Source organism: Protopterus annectens, chromosome 12.part0 (assembly GCF_019279795.1).
Source record: "Protopterus annectens isolate FY-2018-M chromosome 12.part0, PAN1.0, whole genome shotgun sequence".
Lineage (NCBI taxonomy): Eukaryota > Metazoa > Chordata > Ceratodontiformes > Protopteridae > Protopterus > Protopterus annectens.
The window spans coordinates 568,149,047-568,167,030 of record NC_056746.1 but is presented as its reverse complement, the minus strand read 5'-3'; the positions used below and the strand labels follow the sequence as shown (position 1 = coordinate 568,167,030).

The 17,984-nt window shown below is 39.4% G+C and overlaps 1 protein-coding gene across 1 annotated transcript in view; it reads right to left on the bottom strand.

The window, feature by feature from the left end:
- Positions 1 to 1,860: 1,860 nt before the first annotated feature.
- The window catches only part of LOC122816190 (radial spoke head 10 homolog B-like), a 1,099,140-nt gene continuing 1,083,016 nt past the window's right edge, over positions 1,861 to 17,984 (bottom strand). The window contains exon 20 of the mRNA XM_044088939.1: positions 1,861 to 2,120. Coding sequence (XP_043944874.1) covers positions 1,861 to 2,120 — 260 coding nt within the window. The remainder of the gene's footprint in view (positions 2,121 to 17,984) is intronic.

Here is a 17,984-nt window from a genome sequence, read left to right as displayed (position 1 = left end):
AGGGGTCGCCACAGCAGAGCACCGGTCTGCTATTGATTGGTAGTGGAGTTTTTATGGTGTTGGGTTGTCAGCTTGGCACCCTACCTTCAGAGAAGGCACACACACATGCACCTACCTGCATATCTTTAAAGTGCACTCAACAGCAGGGAGGACATGCAGACTCCACACAGAAGGAACTCCAGTCGAGAATCGAACTGAGGAACCTCTTGCTGTGAGGCGACAATGCTAACCGCTGCACCACCGCAGCCTCCCAACCTCACAATAATGTGATACTGTTGGTTAAGATTGCCTTAATCTGGGCATCCATGATATCCTCTGTATTGGTTAGGACTGCATTCAGAATGTTGTCCTTTCTGGTACAGTCCTAAAGAAGTTGGCTGAAACCCTCTTGGTCCAAGACCTCAATCACTTTTCCTCTTATCTACACTGGATCATGAAATCTCCCAGTCTGTATCTGACAGGTTCACATTCATCATCATTATTATTACTCTCTTCCAACTATCCCTGCCATTTATTCTCTTTTCCAGTCTCTCATCCTCCCCCTCCTTCTCTCTTGATTTTTCTTGGTGACTATTCATTTTACCAGTTTACCAGTTAATTTCCTCCTAGTTAATTGCTAGGACATTTAGCCTAGGTCCTGATTCTGCCTGCTTCCTAGCCCCATTTTCTTACTGAGTTCTTCCTCTCTGACCTCATGTCTGTTGTCCTTCTTTATGCAAAATGCTACTCCATCCACTTATTCATTTTGTGTCATTCCTGAACAGCCAATAAACAGGCACTTACATGTCCCAGGCTTTCTGGTCTTCAGCCCACGATTCTGTGATATCAGCAATGTCAACCCTCCCATCCCCACCTGCATCACTGCCCATCTCATCTTCCTACCAAATTCATTGCAGTGTCACTCTGAGTCATCTTGCCTGACTTTGCCTTAACTTGCAAATCATCTAATATTTAAGCACAGAAATATGTCTGAATCTGAAGACTTAACTACAAGTGGTCAGTGTCAGTTTTTCCCTGTGTTATTTCCCCCAGTCTCACTTCCCTGACATTATGACTATCTGAATGCATTTGCTATTTCAACAGTGAATCTGCAAGATCACACTTTACTCTACCAGTGCATTAGCCCTTGCAGAATTTTTCTTATTTCCTGAAAATTTTGAACAATGGAGTTAGTATAGTTAGGTAAGGAGATGTGGGAGTAGTCCCCACATGGGAGATGCAAAGGGGCTTACCCCTTAAAAGGAAAAGTATTGCTAGACTCTAGTGCAGGTATTTAGAGAAGTTATGTTGTTGATCAGTTGTGACAGACCAATCAATGCTTCAAGCTGCTGGAAGTTGGTTAGTCACAAGTGAAGCCTTCATGACACTTCATGACCAGATGCATTCTTCTTTAGACAATATCTCTTCAGATTGTTTTTCTTTCTTGCTATGTTTATAAGCACATTTAACTGGCAAGACTGACATCTGAAAACCCAGATGAAGTCTGGACAGGGGTGTAACCAAGCATATGTCACATAATCCGAGAATTTTTGAGGAGGCAGTGTTTAACCAACTCCAACACTAAATGCCAAGTCTTCAAATATATAAGTAAAATACGTTTAACAAAAGGTTTATAAGTGAGCCAGCAAGAAGATAAAATTGTCCACCTTGCTTTATGATTGTTATATTAACAGTCCAATTAAAGGATTCAGGTATTAGAATTTTAGTACATGTTCTTTACATTTAATAACATATTAAGATATGGACTACAGAACAAAGGGGTACTTATTTTTTGGATGGGCAGCCATATGGAAGCACAGTGTAAAATTTGAAATTTTTATCTTTAACCCTGTATACGGATTTATATAATTTTTCAGTTAATCATAATAAAAATTCAAAAACATGACTTTTACAAAAGTAAATACTGTACTGGAAGAAATGTTTTAATAACCTTGCTTCCTCAGCTTTGATCTTGGCCTGTCGTGCAAGCTCAGCTTGTTCTGCCCGGTATTTCTTTGCTTCTTTCTTGAGAAGTTCAAGGTACTCATGTGCTGGAAAAAGCTTCTTCACAAAAAATATATAAATTTGATTTATCCACAGATTAGACTTCTCTGTTTCATTCACAGCTGCTGCGGTTTTGTCTGTAAAGTGAAAGAAATTTAAGAAGCTTAACAAATATATCCTACTTAAGGACATCACTGTTCTAAATCCATTCTTTTTTATGAGTAATCATAATGTACATATGGCACTTTTTAATCTTTTTGAGTTTATTTGTATTCTGTAAGTCTAGTTCTGGGTTTTAGGATTGTACTCTGCTTAGAAAAGCAGAGATGTCTGAGGATCTCATAATAAGAGTGAATTATTAGTTTCCTTTCTCTATTTTTGGAAATTGTCACCTTTGGGGTATTATCCCTTCCATCTTACTTTTTTAAGCTCCTTATCAATGCCAGTTTGAGCAAATTCATGGTTACCCCCCCCCCCAACTCCAAAATAATGTTAATTCATACTGAAGAGCATTGTTTGAATGATGGCTAGGCTGCAGTACATCCCATAAATATAGATGGAAGCAACATGAAATATAAAGACAGCATGAAGCCTGAGACCTCAAAAATTACAACCAACACCCCCCCAAAAAAACAAAACAAAACAAAAAAACAAGCCCAAAGTCAAAAAGTTCTTAAAAACTGTCAAATAGAAATCACTGCTTAGAAAACCAAAGTTTCATCAACAGGCATTTCCAGGAATCCAGTTCAACACTGTAAAATAACACATTTTAATTGTTTTTATATACAGCTTTCAGATGTGGCCAGAAAAAAAATTAAAGATGGTTTTGCAAAAAAGTATTATTACTGTGAGACAGCATATCAAATAATGAGAAGCCTATGAAGTTTTCAAAGGAGTGACACCAACTAGCTCTTCACTAACTTCCCATGGAAAATAGCATTTTCCAGAAATGTGGATTAATTTGTGGACACATAAAATGTTCTCTACATAGGTTGCCACAAATAATTCTCAATTAGTTGACCTTATGATGATTTACCTTCAATGAGAAAATGTGTCAAAATCTTAGACTTTTCTATCGGAATGACAACTATGACCTATATATTCATTGATAAAGACAGCTCCAAGACAATAAGTCCCACTCTGAAAAAATTACATGAATGACTTCTGCCTTGTTAGTTTATGTAACACACTACACAGGAACTGTTGAAGACTTTCTGTAAGAATCTATTGGTCTAGATAATATCTGAACATTTTTAGAATGTTTTTTCCATAAATAATGGTTCCTTTAGACTTATAACCAGCCTGACCTAAAAAGGAGACTAATTGTCTCATCTCATGAGTAATGATGGAGAGCTGTATATGAATTCTTGCATGCTGAACATATATATTCTCTAACATCTAACCCAGAAAGGAAATCCTTGCTGTCAAAGAAGGCTTTTCCACTACCTTAGAAAATAGACAAAATAAATGCACTCACTTGGAAAGAGTCCAGCACCTCCTAGAAAGAGTTTCTACTGAGATAGTGATAAGTTTGACTATATCTCATTGAATATTAGTCATAAAGACTCAAGACAATTAAAAGCAGACTTTAAGTCATCCAGGAGATGTTCTAACTGGAAAAACATTCATCAATATGGAAGCCTCTCTGAAAGCATATCAGTTTTACTTGTATTGTGTTCTTTTCTCCAGGCTTTCTTCTCTTTTCACATTGCAGTGCATACATTTCTTAAAACTGAACAAGACAAAAGATACTTTAGTATCCCTATTACACACAAAAATAACTGAAAAAGCTTTACTTTATAATATGCAGTATGTGTCATGATTTATAAAAAATACTAAGAACAAAAACTTACTTACAATTAACCTCTCCTTCTTGTTCCCCTCTCCTTAATGTTCTTCCAAACATGAATGACATGAAGTAGGGCATATGCTTTGGAGCCCCTTACAAGTTTAACAAAGTCAAAAAAGTTCAATATTTCAATATTTTCAGGTTTTCTTGTTCCACCATATTTAACAAATGTGATTGAAGCTTTGCAGTCTCACATTTATTCATTAATATACAAGTTTCCTGTTGAAATCTATCTCCCAGCTTGAGTCTCTGGTTCATCTCCAACCTACTCTTGGTTCTTCTAGTCAACTCCTGTGCTTTTTTCTGTCTCTCAAGTATTTTCCTTTGGAACACTGGAAAAGGTTTCACTGACATAGTCTCTATGAACTTTACTATCAGAAGAATAAGAAACAGAATCCCATTCTGTTTGACAGCTCACTTTTTGTTGGACAAACTTTTGTATTTCCTCCTTACCATGTTCTGTATCAAAAAATCACTTTGACCCACCAGGAAAATACTCTAAAGATAGCTGGATACAGCAGCTTGAATCTCACACCTGCTTCTCAACATTCCCTGATAGCGGGAATAAATTTACTCCTTTTCTGCCTGGTGTACAGTTGAGTAATCATTTTCCACAAATGCACAGCTGTCTCCAGCTTTTAGTACTTTGTCCTTCTGCCACAGTTTTGTCAGAATCAACTCTTTCTGTGGTAGGATTGCACTTTTACTGTTAGAGGTATTGGCTGCTTTTGCATACCCAGGTTCGGGGCATACACACAACGTGCCCTTTCAATTAACAACTCTTGCTATAGAATACTAGTCCAATTGCTTATCTGTGTCATAAAATGAATGCAGGCTGTTCCTTCCAGTTTCTCTGGTACAGCAGAAAAGCTCAGGCTTTCCCTACATGCTCTGTCCTCTAATTCTACCATTTATGAAACATTTTTTATTGAGCAATTTCATACTCAGCCAGACTTTTCTTCATTTCAGTCTCTGATTTCTGCAGCTCTATCAGCTCATCTGAATATCCATTTAAAGCTTCTTTCAAAATGTTCCAGTATTTTATTTGTGTTGATATACTCTCTCAAACTTCAGCCACTTTTCAGACTTAGGATCTGTAGCTCAAATTCCTCCCCTTACCCATAATCCCCTTCAAACTTTGTATTAACTCAGATCGATTTTGTTCCCTTAGTCTTAGAACTCTGAAGGCCTAAAAAAAACATAATATTCAAAAAAAGGAGATAAAAAGAAAGGTAGCAGATGCAAGAAGGTAGATGGTCTGGAGCTAAAAGGGAATAGACCAAAAAAAAAATTCCCTTCAAATCATACTAAAAAAAATATAAATCTTCCATAAATGGAAGGGGGACTGGAGGGAAGGAAGCTGATGAAGGATGAAAACAGACAACACAGATGCACTGTTATGGTGAGTACATAACTTCAGTATCTGATGTCTTTTTTGTCCATTCTTCAACTGGTGGGACAGAGCCCTCAGCTATGTGAAATCCAGGGTGGCCTTCATGGAAAGATATTCTGGTGAATGGCAGAACCAAAACCACTCTGTCCCTTGAAAAAATATCCAGTTTGTAATGAGCAATAAAGGTGTGAGCATTAGACAAAGTGCCAGCAGCAGAAATGTCACCAATGGAAGTTCTTGCTAAGAAAGCAGAGCAGGTGGAAACAAATCTTGTGGAATGTACCCTTGGAGGTTTTGATGTGGTCAAACCCTTTTTCTTTGTATACATGAGAAATACCATGACTAAGCCATCTAGTTAAGGTCCCTTTGGACACTGAGTGATGCAGTTTTGTGTTAAAGAAGGAAATGAACAATTGGTCAGATCTTCTGAAAGTTTTAGTTCTATGGAGGTAGAACCTGAGCTGTCTGTGTACGTCTAATAAATGAAGCATATATCCCCCTTTGTTCGAGAATTTTTGAAACAAGACAGGCAAATTAATGGTCTGATTAACCACAGTCTTTGAGGCTATTTTTGGCAAAAAGGAGGGATTAGTTTGAAGAAAAACTCTGTCTTTATGAAAAATTAGTTAAGATGGCTGACAAGACAGTGCCTGGAGTTCAGATACTCATCTGACTGATGTGATAGTAACTAGAAAAATGGTTTTCCAGGATAAATACTTTAAATCCACTTTAGCTGCTGGTTTGAAGGAGACTTTCTCAAAGCTTGCAAGAGTATTGTAAGGTCTCAAAGAGAAGTCAGATCTTCAATGGGTGGTCTTAGAAAAAAAGTACACTCGCACAGTTTGAGGAAGGACGGGAAGGAATGATTTTTGCCAATATAGAAACTGGAAATGGCAGATAATTGTACCTTAACTATAGATTAACTTGTTCCATCCTGGAAGACAGAAGCAGAAAAATCTAGGACAGCTGAACGAAGGCTGAGAAGGATCCAAATGTCTCTCTTGCACCCAAAGACAGAACCTTTTACATTTGCTCTTATATATTCCTAGTGGAGTCCTTTTGGGGTGAAGTAAGAATGTGTATAACCTGAGAAGAAAGCCTGGACTGCCTAGCCATCACTGGAAGTGGAGAAACCATGTGATTAACTTGAGGGCTTGCATGTCTGAATGAGGCAGTCCAGATGTGTGAGACAGGAGATCTAGAGAAAGGTCCAATACCCAAGCAGGGTGTATTAAGAGAGGCCAAAGGAAGGAAAACCACACTTGTCAAGGCCAAAAAGGGTAATGAAGATTATCATTGTCTTCTGTGGTTGTGCTCTCAGTAGAAAATTTAGGATAACTGGGGTAGGTAGATAATCACAGAGCAGACTGAGTAGATAGTCAAGGTTCAGAGTATCTCTCGGTGGCTTCTCTTCTTCAGAATTAGGGTGAAATACCTGCGGCACTGGGCATTGAGGGGAGAGGCAAAAAGACAGCAGCATGGCTGACACAATTGATGAAATATCAGCTTTGCCACTGAAGGACTGGCAGACCACCCATGAGGCAATAGAATATATCTCTTCAGTCTGTCTGTTAACATACTGAACTTCCCAGGATTGTGCACTGCTATTAGAAAGCAATTAGAAAAGATTGTCCACTGCCACACTCTCGTTGCTTCTTGTCACAAGGCACAGGGGCAGGTTCCCCCTGTTTGTTGATGTACTAGGCTACCGACATGCTGTCTGTCTGTACAGCAATTATGCCCAGAGGAAGAACATTCTGGAATGCCTGCAATGCTATGAGGACTGCTCTCATCTCTAGAACACTGATGTGTAGTCTGGCCTCTAAAGGGGACCACATGCATTGAAACTTCTGTCCTAAGTAATTCCCCCACCCCTCCAGCTGGGAAGCATCCATGGTCATGGTGCGGTAGCCTTGGGCAAGGATAGAATTAGGGGTCAGCTGTGGGGGACTTCTGGGGCCCTAGGGCATGGAATCACCAGGACACATGTTCTTTGCAAATCTTGGTGATTTGAATGGGAAAATTCATTGGTTGTCATCTTATCAACTATTGTACAGCCAGTGGCCACTGTAGCACACACACACTCATATAAAATCTTGACAGTAGTACCAATGTTATGGAGGCAGCCATAGACCCAAGGAGCTGTAAAACTAACCTGACTGTGAGTAACTTAAGAGACAAAAGATGTGCAGCTTGATGTAAAGTGGATAGTCTGGAATGAGGAAGACAGCACATCTGAGAAACTGTATCAAGTGAGCACATATGAACTCTAGGACTTGAGTAGTGGACAGGTGCAATTTGGTGTAATTGACTGTGATGCCCAAATTAAGGCAAAGATGGAGCAAGTAATCCTTGGTGTGAATCAAACGATGCTTGGTGGAAGAAGTGAGGAGTGAGGAGCCAGTCACTGAGGTAGGGAAACACCCAGAATCCTAGCAGTCTCAACTGAGCTGCAACCATTGCCATACATTTAGCGAACACCTGGCGATCTGTGGTGAGACCAAAGAGCAGGGCTCTGAAATGGAAGTGAGTGGCCTTTAGCCAGAAGTGAAGATAGCTCCTGGATTATCTGTTTATTTTTATGAGATAGTAGGCATCCTGGAGCTCTATTAAGAGCACCTAATCATCCTTCCTCAGAAGCAGAAGTATGGACTGAACTGAGACCTTTCAGAACTTCGAGTGTTTTACAAACAAATTTAGAGGGCTTAGGTCCAAGAATGGCTTGAGGTCCCGATTTTTCTTTGGCACCAAAAAGAACCATGAACAAGTTACAAACCCATGTTGGTTTGGTGGGACATTCTAGATGACACTTTCTGTAGCAGCTTTTCAACTTTTAAGGCTGTATCTTTCATTTGCCAGGGTGGCACATTGGGAACATGCCTTGATTTTGTTGGGAAAGGGTGGGAAAAGGGAATATAATAACCTCTGGTAATTACAGTTTGCACCCAGACATCTTTGGTGATGGACATTCAGACCTCCAGGTGCAGAGATAAGTGCTTGCTGACTGCCTCCAGCAGTTAGGTAATCCTTCAGGAGCACCACTAAAGCTTTTCAGTAAATGGACCTTTGAACCCTTGGTTTTGTGGATCTCCTCTGCCATGTGGGTGACATCTACCATTTGAATCCTCCCCCCTTTGCCCTAGGGGGATCGATCTCCATAGCAGTCCAGAGAAAACCCTTGCATTTTTCAGAACCACATCTTCCTACTCCCTTTCTGATTTCCAGCAAAGTTCCTCTGAGGGGTAGAAAACTGTTCAATCCTGGAGAAACTCTCTTTAACATGGGGTCCAAACAGAGTCAATCCATTAAAAGGAGCATTGATGAAGGATGTCTTGACAGACTCCATAAAATCACATAATTGCATCCAAGCATGCCTCCAAACTGTAATTCCTGAGCCTGCAGCTCTAGAAATGCCCTCTGTAGCAATGGAAATTAAATGCATGGAGGTGTTCAAGGTAGACTGAAGGATGGCCAGTAGGAAAGACAGTTTTCATGTCTTCCTCAGACTTTCATGTCTTCCTCAGACATGGACCCAGAAAGTAACTCGGAAAGCTCCTTAGTCAAGTCCGTCTGGAACCTTTACCCATGTGCCAAATAGTTTAATGATCAGACAGCAAAGGTTGCTGATGAACAAATCCAATTTCCAAATCTGTCCAAGGTCCTAGAATTGCTGTTGGGGGGTGGATAGTAGGACTTTCTTGGCAGTTCTTTTTTAGTGACTGCCACCATCACCATACCAGTGACTGCAGGGCCCATACTCCAGTAGGCCCAGTCTTTGGGTGCAATTAGGTACTTATCTGGCTTTTTCAGATTGGTTCTACCACATCCAGGACCTTCCATGCCCAATGAGAAATCAAATTCACCATTTCATCCTCCAGGGGGACCACTCAGGAAGTAGCCGAGCCCTTTATGAAAGTCTCAAGAAATACAAACTCCTCTTCCTGGGAAGGTGGTTCAGAAGACTAACCACCTTTCTGTCTAAGAAGTTTGAGTATCTTTCGCCTTCATTGAAGTCTGTGTCCTCTGTTAATGACTTCTGTGGGGAGCCAATGTGCCTCTTCTTGTACTTGTGCTTCTGGGGAGCTTCCACAGGGGGGATAATCCATGAAAGACTTGGAAGCCCTTGGGAAGCCCTGTACGATGACTGTCTCAAGACTGGAATAGAGTGGCTGTACTGATGGAACAGAATGAGTAGGCTCAGGACCCAGGGCAGACAGTTACAAAGCAGAAGGATCTGAGGGAGGCAAGGATGTCCTAACTCCTGAAATGCCACTGCCTCGAAGGTGGAAGCCAATGTTAAACCCAGAACCACCCCAGTCAGAGCTGAAGCCACCTGACTAGGATAGACCAGAGAACTCCTCTGACCCTGCCTTGAAGAAGAAGTCAGAGACAAGCAATCTAACACCAATGCTCCAAGGAGAAGAGATGAAAGTCGCGAAGTCAACCCCCCCCCCCACCCCTAGGTCTAGCACTGATGCTACAGCATTGACATCTCTCTGGCTCCAACATTGTCTGTATTGACTGGATGAGAGAAGATACAGAAGTCAAAGAGAAACAAACCTTTGGATCCAACACAGACAGTCCTGGAAGTCTCAGATCCAAAACATCTGAAGACAAGGGTTGTATTGGAGTAAGAGCAGCAATAGGGTTTGAGATGGTGCAAAGGTCACTGGTCTAAGGGGAGATAGAGAAGAAAGAACTCCTAACTGAATTTGGAGCTGGAGGAATTTTCTTATCATTCTGTCCACATGTGCTTTAGATAAGGTCCTAGCAGATCTGAAGAAAGATGAAGTAGACAGAGTTCTCATAGCCCTATGGGATGTATCTTGCAGAAAAAGAGAGTGTATTCTTGCAGGAATCAGCTCCAGGGAAAAACTTTATTGCCTCCAAGGAGGTGACTTGGTGGAGGACTGATCCAGATCCAAAGAAGCAGTCGGATCCAAGGTCTTCGAAACTTTAGCAGGTAGAGTCAAAGTCAGAGCCAAGTAAGGACAGTGATCATTGGCTCCAACTTATCAACTGCCTTCTCAGCTGCCTTTTCCCTTTTGTCCCCATTATATTTATCTATGGACTTCTTTGTGGAAGGTGAAGCTCCAACCAAAGAAGAACAAGAAGGAAGCAAACCTTTTAAAACCAATTTATTTCTACTGTTGACCAAGGCTTTGTAATTGAACTCCGAGCAAATGTCACAATCTTCATCCAGGTATGTAGCCCCTAGACAATAAAGGCACACCAAATGGGGATCGGAGGTGAGAATCTTATAGCAGCAGGAAGTGCACTTTTTGAAGATGGTGGATTTGTCCAACATAACTGCCAATAGCCACAGCAAGAAAAGAAAGAAACAGCAGCACGGACAAAGAAAAGTGAGTTACCAGTAATGATAACAAAGAAATCCCACAAAAGGGATAAAGGAGGAAATACCAATGATGCCAAAATAAGATACTAGAAAGCTTTTAAAGAAAAAGAAGATGCAAGGCCTATGCAAAAAGAACACTTATCAAAGGGTTTTTCTTTTTCTTTTTGATAGCAATGAAGGAAAAACAAGTAGAAGGGAAAGACTCCACAAAAAGATTGAAAGTACAGCTGAAAAAGATCAAACAGCCACTTATCTGCAACTTGAGCTACTTCAACCATGTTTGATGCTATGAGTGGCAAACTAGATCTGGGGTAATGCAGTATTTGGTGTGCGTTGTGGGTAAGGGGAGGAGCTTGATCTATGGATCTTAAGTTTGAAAAGTGTCTGAAGACAGATCTGAGGTCAGATCTGAAACCCACCAGTTGAGGCACAGATGAAGTAGACATTAGATCCTTCATTATGTGTTAATCTAATTATGTCAAGAAATATGTATGTAGTCTCACAATAGTAAATTTCGAGGGGTCTCATACCTTTTTCAGACCAAGAGATATATAATCTTACCATTCACTGGCAAAGAGATATATAATCATACCATTCACTGTTTTTTCATATATCATTTGATAAGCATGAATTTACATGTCTTTTTGTCCAGCTAATCCAATGCTTTCTGGAGCCAGTCAATCACACCAAAGCTGTATGTTAGAACACAAAAGTTGATTTATAGCCTAAACTTTATTCCTAGACATCAATGCAGATGTTCATCATATTGATCACTGCTGCAGTAGCTTTATCAGTGATCCAGCATAGGATATAACAGCCAACCAACTTCCAAAGCTTCAGGGCCCTTTCCACACAGTCAAACCATCAGTCAGCTCAAGCTGAGCTGACTAAAAAAGACAGTTTTCGGCTCCAGGCCCTTCACATTTTTCCTCTCACTGAAGACTACATTCCTCTGAGACTTCTGAAGATCAACGGTCGGTTTCTATTGTTTCTTTGCTGGGCAGACAAGTTCCCTTTAGGGATAAAACTTCCCATTTAAAAAAAAATTGTTTGTGGTATAACATTTTCTTGTTCAGGAAAATTATTTTAAAGCTAGGAGTCTGTGTTTAAACAGACTGTCATAAGACTGTATTGTATTTAAATGAGAGTGTTCTTTTTTCCTGTCAGTTTAAAAGTTGTTTAAACTAAATTAAAACAATGTTTTTTTTCTGTGGATAAATTGTATTTATTTTATTTTGGGTTGGCAAAATGTATTAAAGTGCTTTTTACTGAGTTGTTATGCGAAAAAATGATTTTAAAGACAAAAATTTTAAGTTTTACCAGCATTTGATGTTTCTTTTCCTTGGGAAAGAGGCACCATTTTCAGCTTGACCATGGAACAAACTATCAGTCCCATGTTTGGTACTTCCACCAGCCACAAAAAGAAAACGTTAAGCAAACAGTATTTATCACCACAGCAGACTAGCAATTTGCCTTAGCCACAGGTAAGTGACTCTGCTAAGACCATTAGTTGCGCCTTTCATCTCAGATCCCTCTGGTGTAGCACCTACAGCCACTATGGATGGGGGGGGGTGCCATGTCCGCAGCAGCTGTTAGAGTATGCTCAATGGGCAAGGGAAATGCACCCTTGTTGGTCCTGAGACAATGAACAGGGATGGCTTCCCTGTTTATTCAAAATGTTGTGCCCATCCATGGGGAAGCTGCTGTTGTCATTAACACTGCAGGCCCCATCTGTCCTGTCAAAAAGAAACAGAAAACTAAACATATACCTACTCCCCAAATTTCCTTACATAGAAGTAATTTACTGGATATGGCTCAGGGTTTAATTCAGGTTAACTGATCCTATTTATAAAGTAATTTTTTTGATAAAAGAAAAAGGGATACCTATTTTCCTGAAGAGATTCAAAATTCTAAATCTGGACAGGAAGATGAAGGAACACATACAGAGGTTTCTCCACAGATTTCTGATTCAGGCTCAGAGGAGAGCTCATCTTCTGATTCTCCCTGTGGGGGTTTCTCTTCCAATGAGACCATTTTCAGAATGTGCCAATTCATTCAGTAGGATAATACTTTAAGATTCCTCAGTCCCTCAGAAAATACTATGACTTGTATGCTGTTACAGAAGGAATTTTCAGAACCTTCATCCATTCCTTCTGCCTACAACTTTCTTGATAGTCAGCCAGCTGCCCCTAAAAAGGCAGATAGGATGTATAACGTTCCTCAGTCTTTTTAAAATTTTTTACACTGTTCCCAAACCTGACCTAGCAACTATAGCTTTAATTAATCTCACTGGTGCTAAACATTTAGTTAGTCACAATCCTACTCTTTTTGATATTTAGGGGAAGATTATTGATAAGTACAGGAAAAAGAGTATGCTTCTGCAACTTTGATTTTCAGAATTTTGAATTGTCAGGTTCATATGATAAAGTTTATTCAGATTAATTATGAAAGTATGAGGGGATGTTTTGCCTGCAATTTGTTCTTGTGAGGAAAAATCTGAATCAAATAATTTAGTTACTTCTATTGTACCAGTCATTACAGGGTGTGCATTAATCAGATGATACTTCTTCCAGGGCTATGGACACTAGTACTGTTTTGAGGAGGTTTGCCTGGCTGCATTCTCAGAACCTCCCAGATGATGTTAAAAACGCAATTCTAAATTTTCATTAGGATAGATATTTACTTCTTGGTCTCCCTGTTACAGAGGAGATCAAAATGAGTGATGACACTAATATAGAGAATCTCTAAGATTTTTCAGTCCTCGTTTTTCAAATTTTCTAAGGGATTCTCTAACCTGTCATCCAATTTTGGCAAAAAAAGAAAATAAACAGTCTCAACAAAATTCAGGTAAACAGATGTTTAAGAAAAAATGGCAAGGGGGTTCCAACAAGAATGGAAACTCCCAAAGCCAACAAGTCAGAATGACTATTCAATGGACTATGCCCTTCCTCCCTCCCACTGTGGCAGCCTCACTTCCCCTTCCAGAAAGTATGAATCTCCAATTTTCTCGTTGGCAACAGATAGTTTCCGACAAATGGGCTCTGGAGGTCATTCAAAACTTACAGATGGCAGTGGGAGGAAATGCCTTTTTTCCAGGGGGGGTAATTACTCATCCACCAGATCAGACTCTTATTTCTACCTGTCCTTCATCACATGATGTCCCAGGGAGTGATAGATCCAGTTCATGCTTCCCAGATGAGGACTGTTTTTTTATTTAAGTCTGTTTTTAGTGCCAAAGAAAGAAAATGATTGGAAACCAGTTTTGGACCTTCTTTCTTTCCCAAGCCTGTTTTTGATAGTGCCCAAATTCAAAATGATGTCACTTCACAACCTCTTCTTCCTAATTCAAGTCTCTTGGTAAAACGAGAGTCAAAAGATGCTTATCATCACATCCCTATTCATCCAGATTGCGTTTCTGGATCACATTATCTGTTATCTGCCTTACCCTTTGGACTATCCGTTGAACCAACAGTGTTCACTAATTGTCTAGCTCCAGTTATAGTTCATTTTAGGCTTCCATATTTAGATGATATGCTTATCTTTGCAGAGTCTTTTTCAAAGTTTCAGGAATCTCTCACTTGGGTGAGAGACAGAGATCTCTCACACAAGCTGGAATTACAAGAGAACATTCAAAAGTGTTTTTTGGCTCCTTCACATAGGATTGTGTCCCTGGGGTGTCACAGCTAGACACCTCAATTCAAACAGATTTTCTTCCACAGGAAAAAAAAACCCAGATCTATACTCGGATCTTTTTTTTAAGGTTTTCCACTCAAACTTCAGTCACTATGAGAGAATACCACTGGAGTTTGGGTCTCATGGCATCTGTGATACTCATGATACCCCTGGCAAGACTCCACATGCGGTAGATGCAATGGTATCTGAAGGCTCTCTGGTCCCAGCACTAACATTCTTTGCCTTTTCAAATCCCAGTGCTGTGATTTGTCAGAAGAGAAATCATTTGGTGGGGACAGCAAGTATCTTTAAATCCAGGTTTCCCCTTCACTCTCCCTGTTGCAAAGCAGTTTGTCACTACACGTCTTGGACATTGTTTGGAGAACTGTTTTAAGAGGGATAGAAGTGTAAGGGGTGTGGGACACCAAGGACAGATGCAAGCACATAAATATAAAAGAGATGATTTCCCTGATCATGGCTCTCAACTTTCTGAATCACCCGTGTTATTGTTTGGTTATGGACAATACCACAGTCATATGGTATATCAAAAAACAAGTGGGAGCGAGGTTGCAGCAGGGCAGGAGAACAGCAGACTCTCATGAGTGGAAACTAGATTCAGGAGTCTTCCAGGATTTGATCCATCCATGGGGAGTTCCTGAAGCAGACATATTTGCCTCCTCTCTTAAAAATCAACTGACAAGTTGGTGCTCCAGGGCTCCATGCAAAAAGACCTGAAAGATGTATTTTCTTTTCCTTGGACAAGAATGTTCCTGTATGCTTTTCCATCCTGATATCCAGGGTAGTTCTGAAGATTTAGAAGGAATCCCCCAAAATCATTGTCATAACTCCCTTCTGGCCAAGGAAACAGTGGTTCTCCCTTATTTTGGAAATGGCCAGAGGCAATAACTACAAGCTTTCTCACAGACTTTAGCTACACAGACAAGAACAGGGGTGTTTGATACACCCCAACCCTAATCAACCTCAATGACTATCTGGATGATAGAGTCTTAATTCCCTTTGGGGACCTGTTTACAGAGGTCATGTAGCAGGTTCTAGTGGAGGCAACAACTGCTAGTTATTCTTGATTTTACAATATTTGTGTCAGTTACTATCCTATGGCATTTCTTAATCCTCCATCAAGGTTGATTTACCATCCATTTCTGCATGTCTGCCCAAGGATCATCCTCTTTCAATGCATTCTCATTTCAAAATGTTATTGAAAGGGGTTTTGCATGAGACTCCTACAAGAAAACTGGTGACCTTTCCTTGAGATCTTAATTTCTGTGTTAGAGAAGCTAGCACTTACTCCATTTTAATTGGCTAACCTGGCTGACTTGAGGTTCTTAACATGCAAAACAGTTTTACTGATTACTCTGACCTCTACAAGCTGGGTATCTAAGTTGTAAGATCTTATGGTGAGTCAACCTATCTCATTCTCATTTTCCACAGAGACAGAGTTTCTTTGACAACTGATCCTTGTTTTATGCCGAAAGTAGTACCCGAGTTTAGTTTAAGCCAAACTATACATCTCTCCATTTTCTTTCCTGAACCTAAAAATGAGGGAGAAAGAATACTCAATACTTCAGATTTCCACAGATAACTCAGTACTGTTCTCACAGAACTAAATCTTTCAGCTCTTCAGATCAATTGTTCATTTCATGTGAAGGTAAGAAGAAGAGACAACCCTTGTCAAAACAGACTATTTCCAAATGGTTGTCTAAGGCTATTAACCTTTGTTATATTCACCAAAACAAAACTATTCCAGGCAGGGTCAAGGCCCCATCTATCAGGGCCTTGGCTTCATCTATGGCTTTTTAGAAAGGGTTGTATTATGGAAGTATTCTAGAAGCTGCAACTTGCTCCTCTGTGCATACTTTTACAAAACACTATAAGTTTGATTCCTTCTCTAGGTCTAGATCAGGCCTTGCTAGGACTATTCTTCATGGGCTCCTGGACTCTTTTGTTTCCACCTCGCAAATGTAGTAAGCTGATGTAATAAAGCTACTGCATCAGTGAGCAATATGATGAACACAGTACAGTTGTGCAAGTAAACATACCATACCAGTAGATATTTGAATGATTACTACTGCGGTAGCCACTTCCTCCCTCTATTCCCCTTGCTTTTTAGTGTATTGTTTATGTCGGGGTGTGGACATTTATTTTTCATTATCCCTTGGATTGTCCTTTCAAGGTTCAGCCTCCTTCTCTCTGTTGGCATGAAGACTCTGAAGGGCTTGGTGCCCAAACCTGTCTTATTTAATCAGCTCAGCTCAAGCTAACAGTTTGGGTGCCTGCAAGGTGCCCTGAAGCTTTGGAAGTTGTCTTGTTGTTATATGCTATGCAGGATATAACCCCTGTATGTAAGGCTACACCTTACTAAGTTTTGTTGTTCAAGTTTTACTGTTATTCCTTTATTTATTCCTAAATAATTATAGACAAACTCACATTCAAGTTTCTTTGTATCACATTCCTGCCTATGGTCGATATTTTCATTGTGCTGCAGCTTTCCTGATATAAACATTGCTTTTGCACATTATTCAAGAAGAAATTTTATTCTTATATCATCTGAGAACATTTTTAATTGTCTGTAGTGTAGTTATGCTTTCATGTGCTTGTCTTGTCAGCTATACAATTTGAAATCACCAATGAAAAGTAGATGAGATGTCTTTCAACAAAGTTGATTTCTGGAAGTTAATCTGTAACCACATTATAGCCCATGAAGTAAACAGATTAATGGGTTAAGACAAAGACAAAGCACCAGGGGTGACAAAGTGTTATCTTGGGATATCTCACTTAGAATTTTATCCCTGGGATATTAATCTGCCCTTTATCATAATTCAGTTTTACAGTGGTTTGTCACCGTTTTATAGTTTCCACTATGAACGTGATGAATTTAGGGTTTATCTTATCCATCTGCAAGCATTTCATAATCCATGAATGTGAGATGCTGTCAAATGATATTTTATAATCTATCCATACCATATTTAAGTTCCACAACTTTTTACAGCTCTCTAGTATTGTCTATTTCAACAATAAATGATTCTTTTTTACATATGATTTTCTTTTGCTACCTTTTTGTTCTATTGTCATGTTTGAATGTTTTTCCAGATGGCTATAAACTCTCTCTGTATCACTTCCAGTATATAATTTATATATTGTTGGATGGCAAGTTATTAGTCTATAGTTTTTAGGATGGATTGCCAGTTCGCTGTTAAGGAAGAGTATGCTTTTTTTCCTGTTGTTAATCATGTTGGCGGCTTTTGGGGATGTGCGTATAAGTAATTTTTACTCAAGGCTAAATCTTTATGCAAAGATATTAATACCTTTAGCCAGAAAGTAGGTGCTGCATTTGGACTCAGGCATCTCCATTTAGGAGATTTCTTAAATTTTGTCTCAATTTATTAAGATTGTTACTTCATCCCATTTCATATCCTCTATATTAGAGCTTCTTCCTGCTTCTTTTAAATCTTCTATCCATTTAGCACCTTTGTTGTGAGAAACACACACACACACACACACACACACACACACACACATATATATATATATATATATATATATATATATATATATATATATATATATATATATATATACATATACATGGCTTTCTATTACAATGCCAAATTAATTTAAATAGAAAGTTGTTCTATCGTTATCGACTTAGTTGAATTTTAAAATACTGAATCTCTCAACTGCTTAAATGAAAGTTTTGGTATTCAATGTCTTCT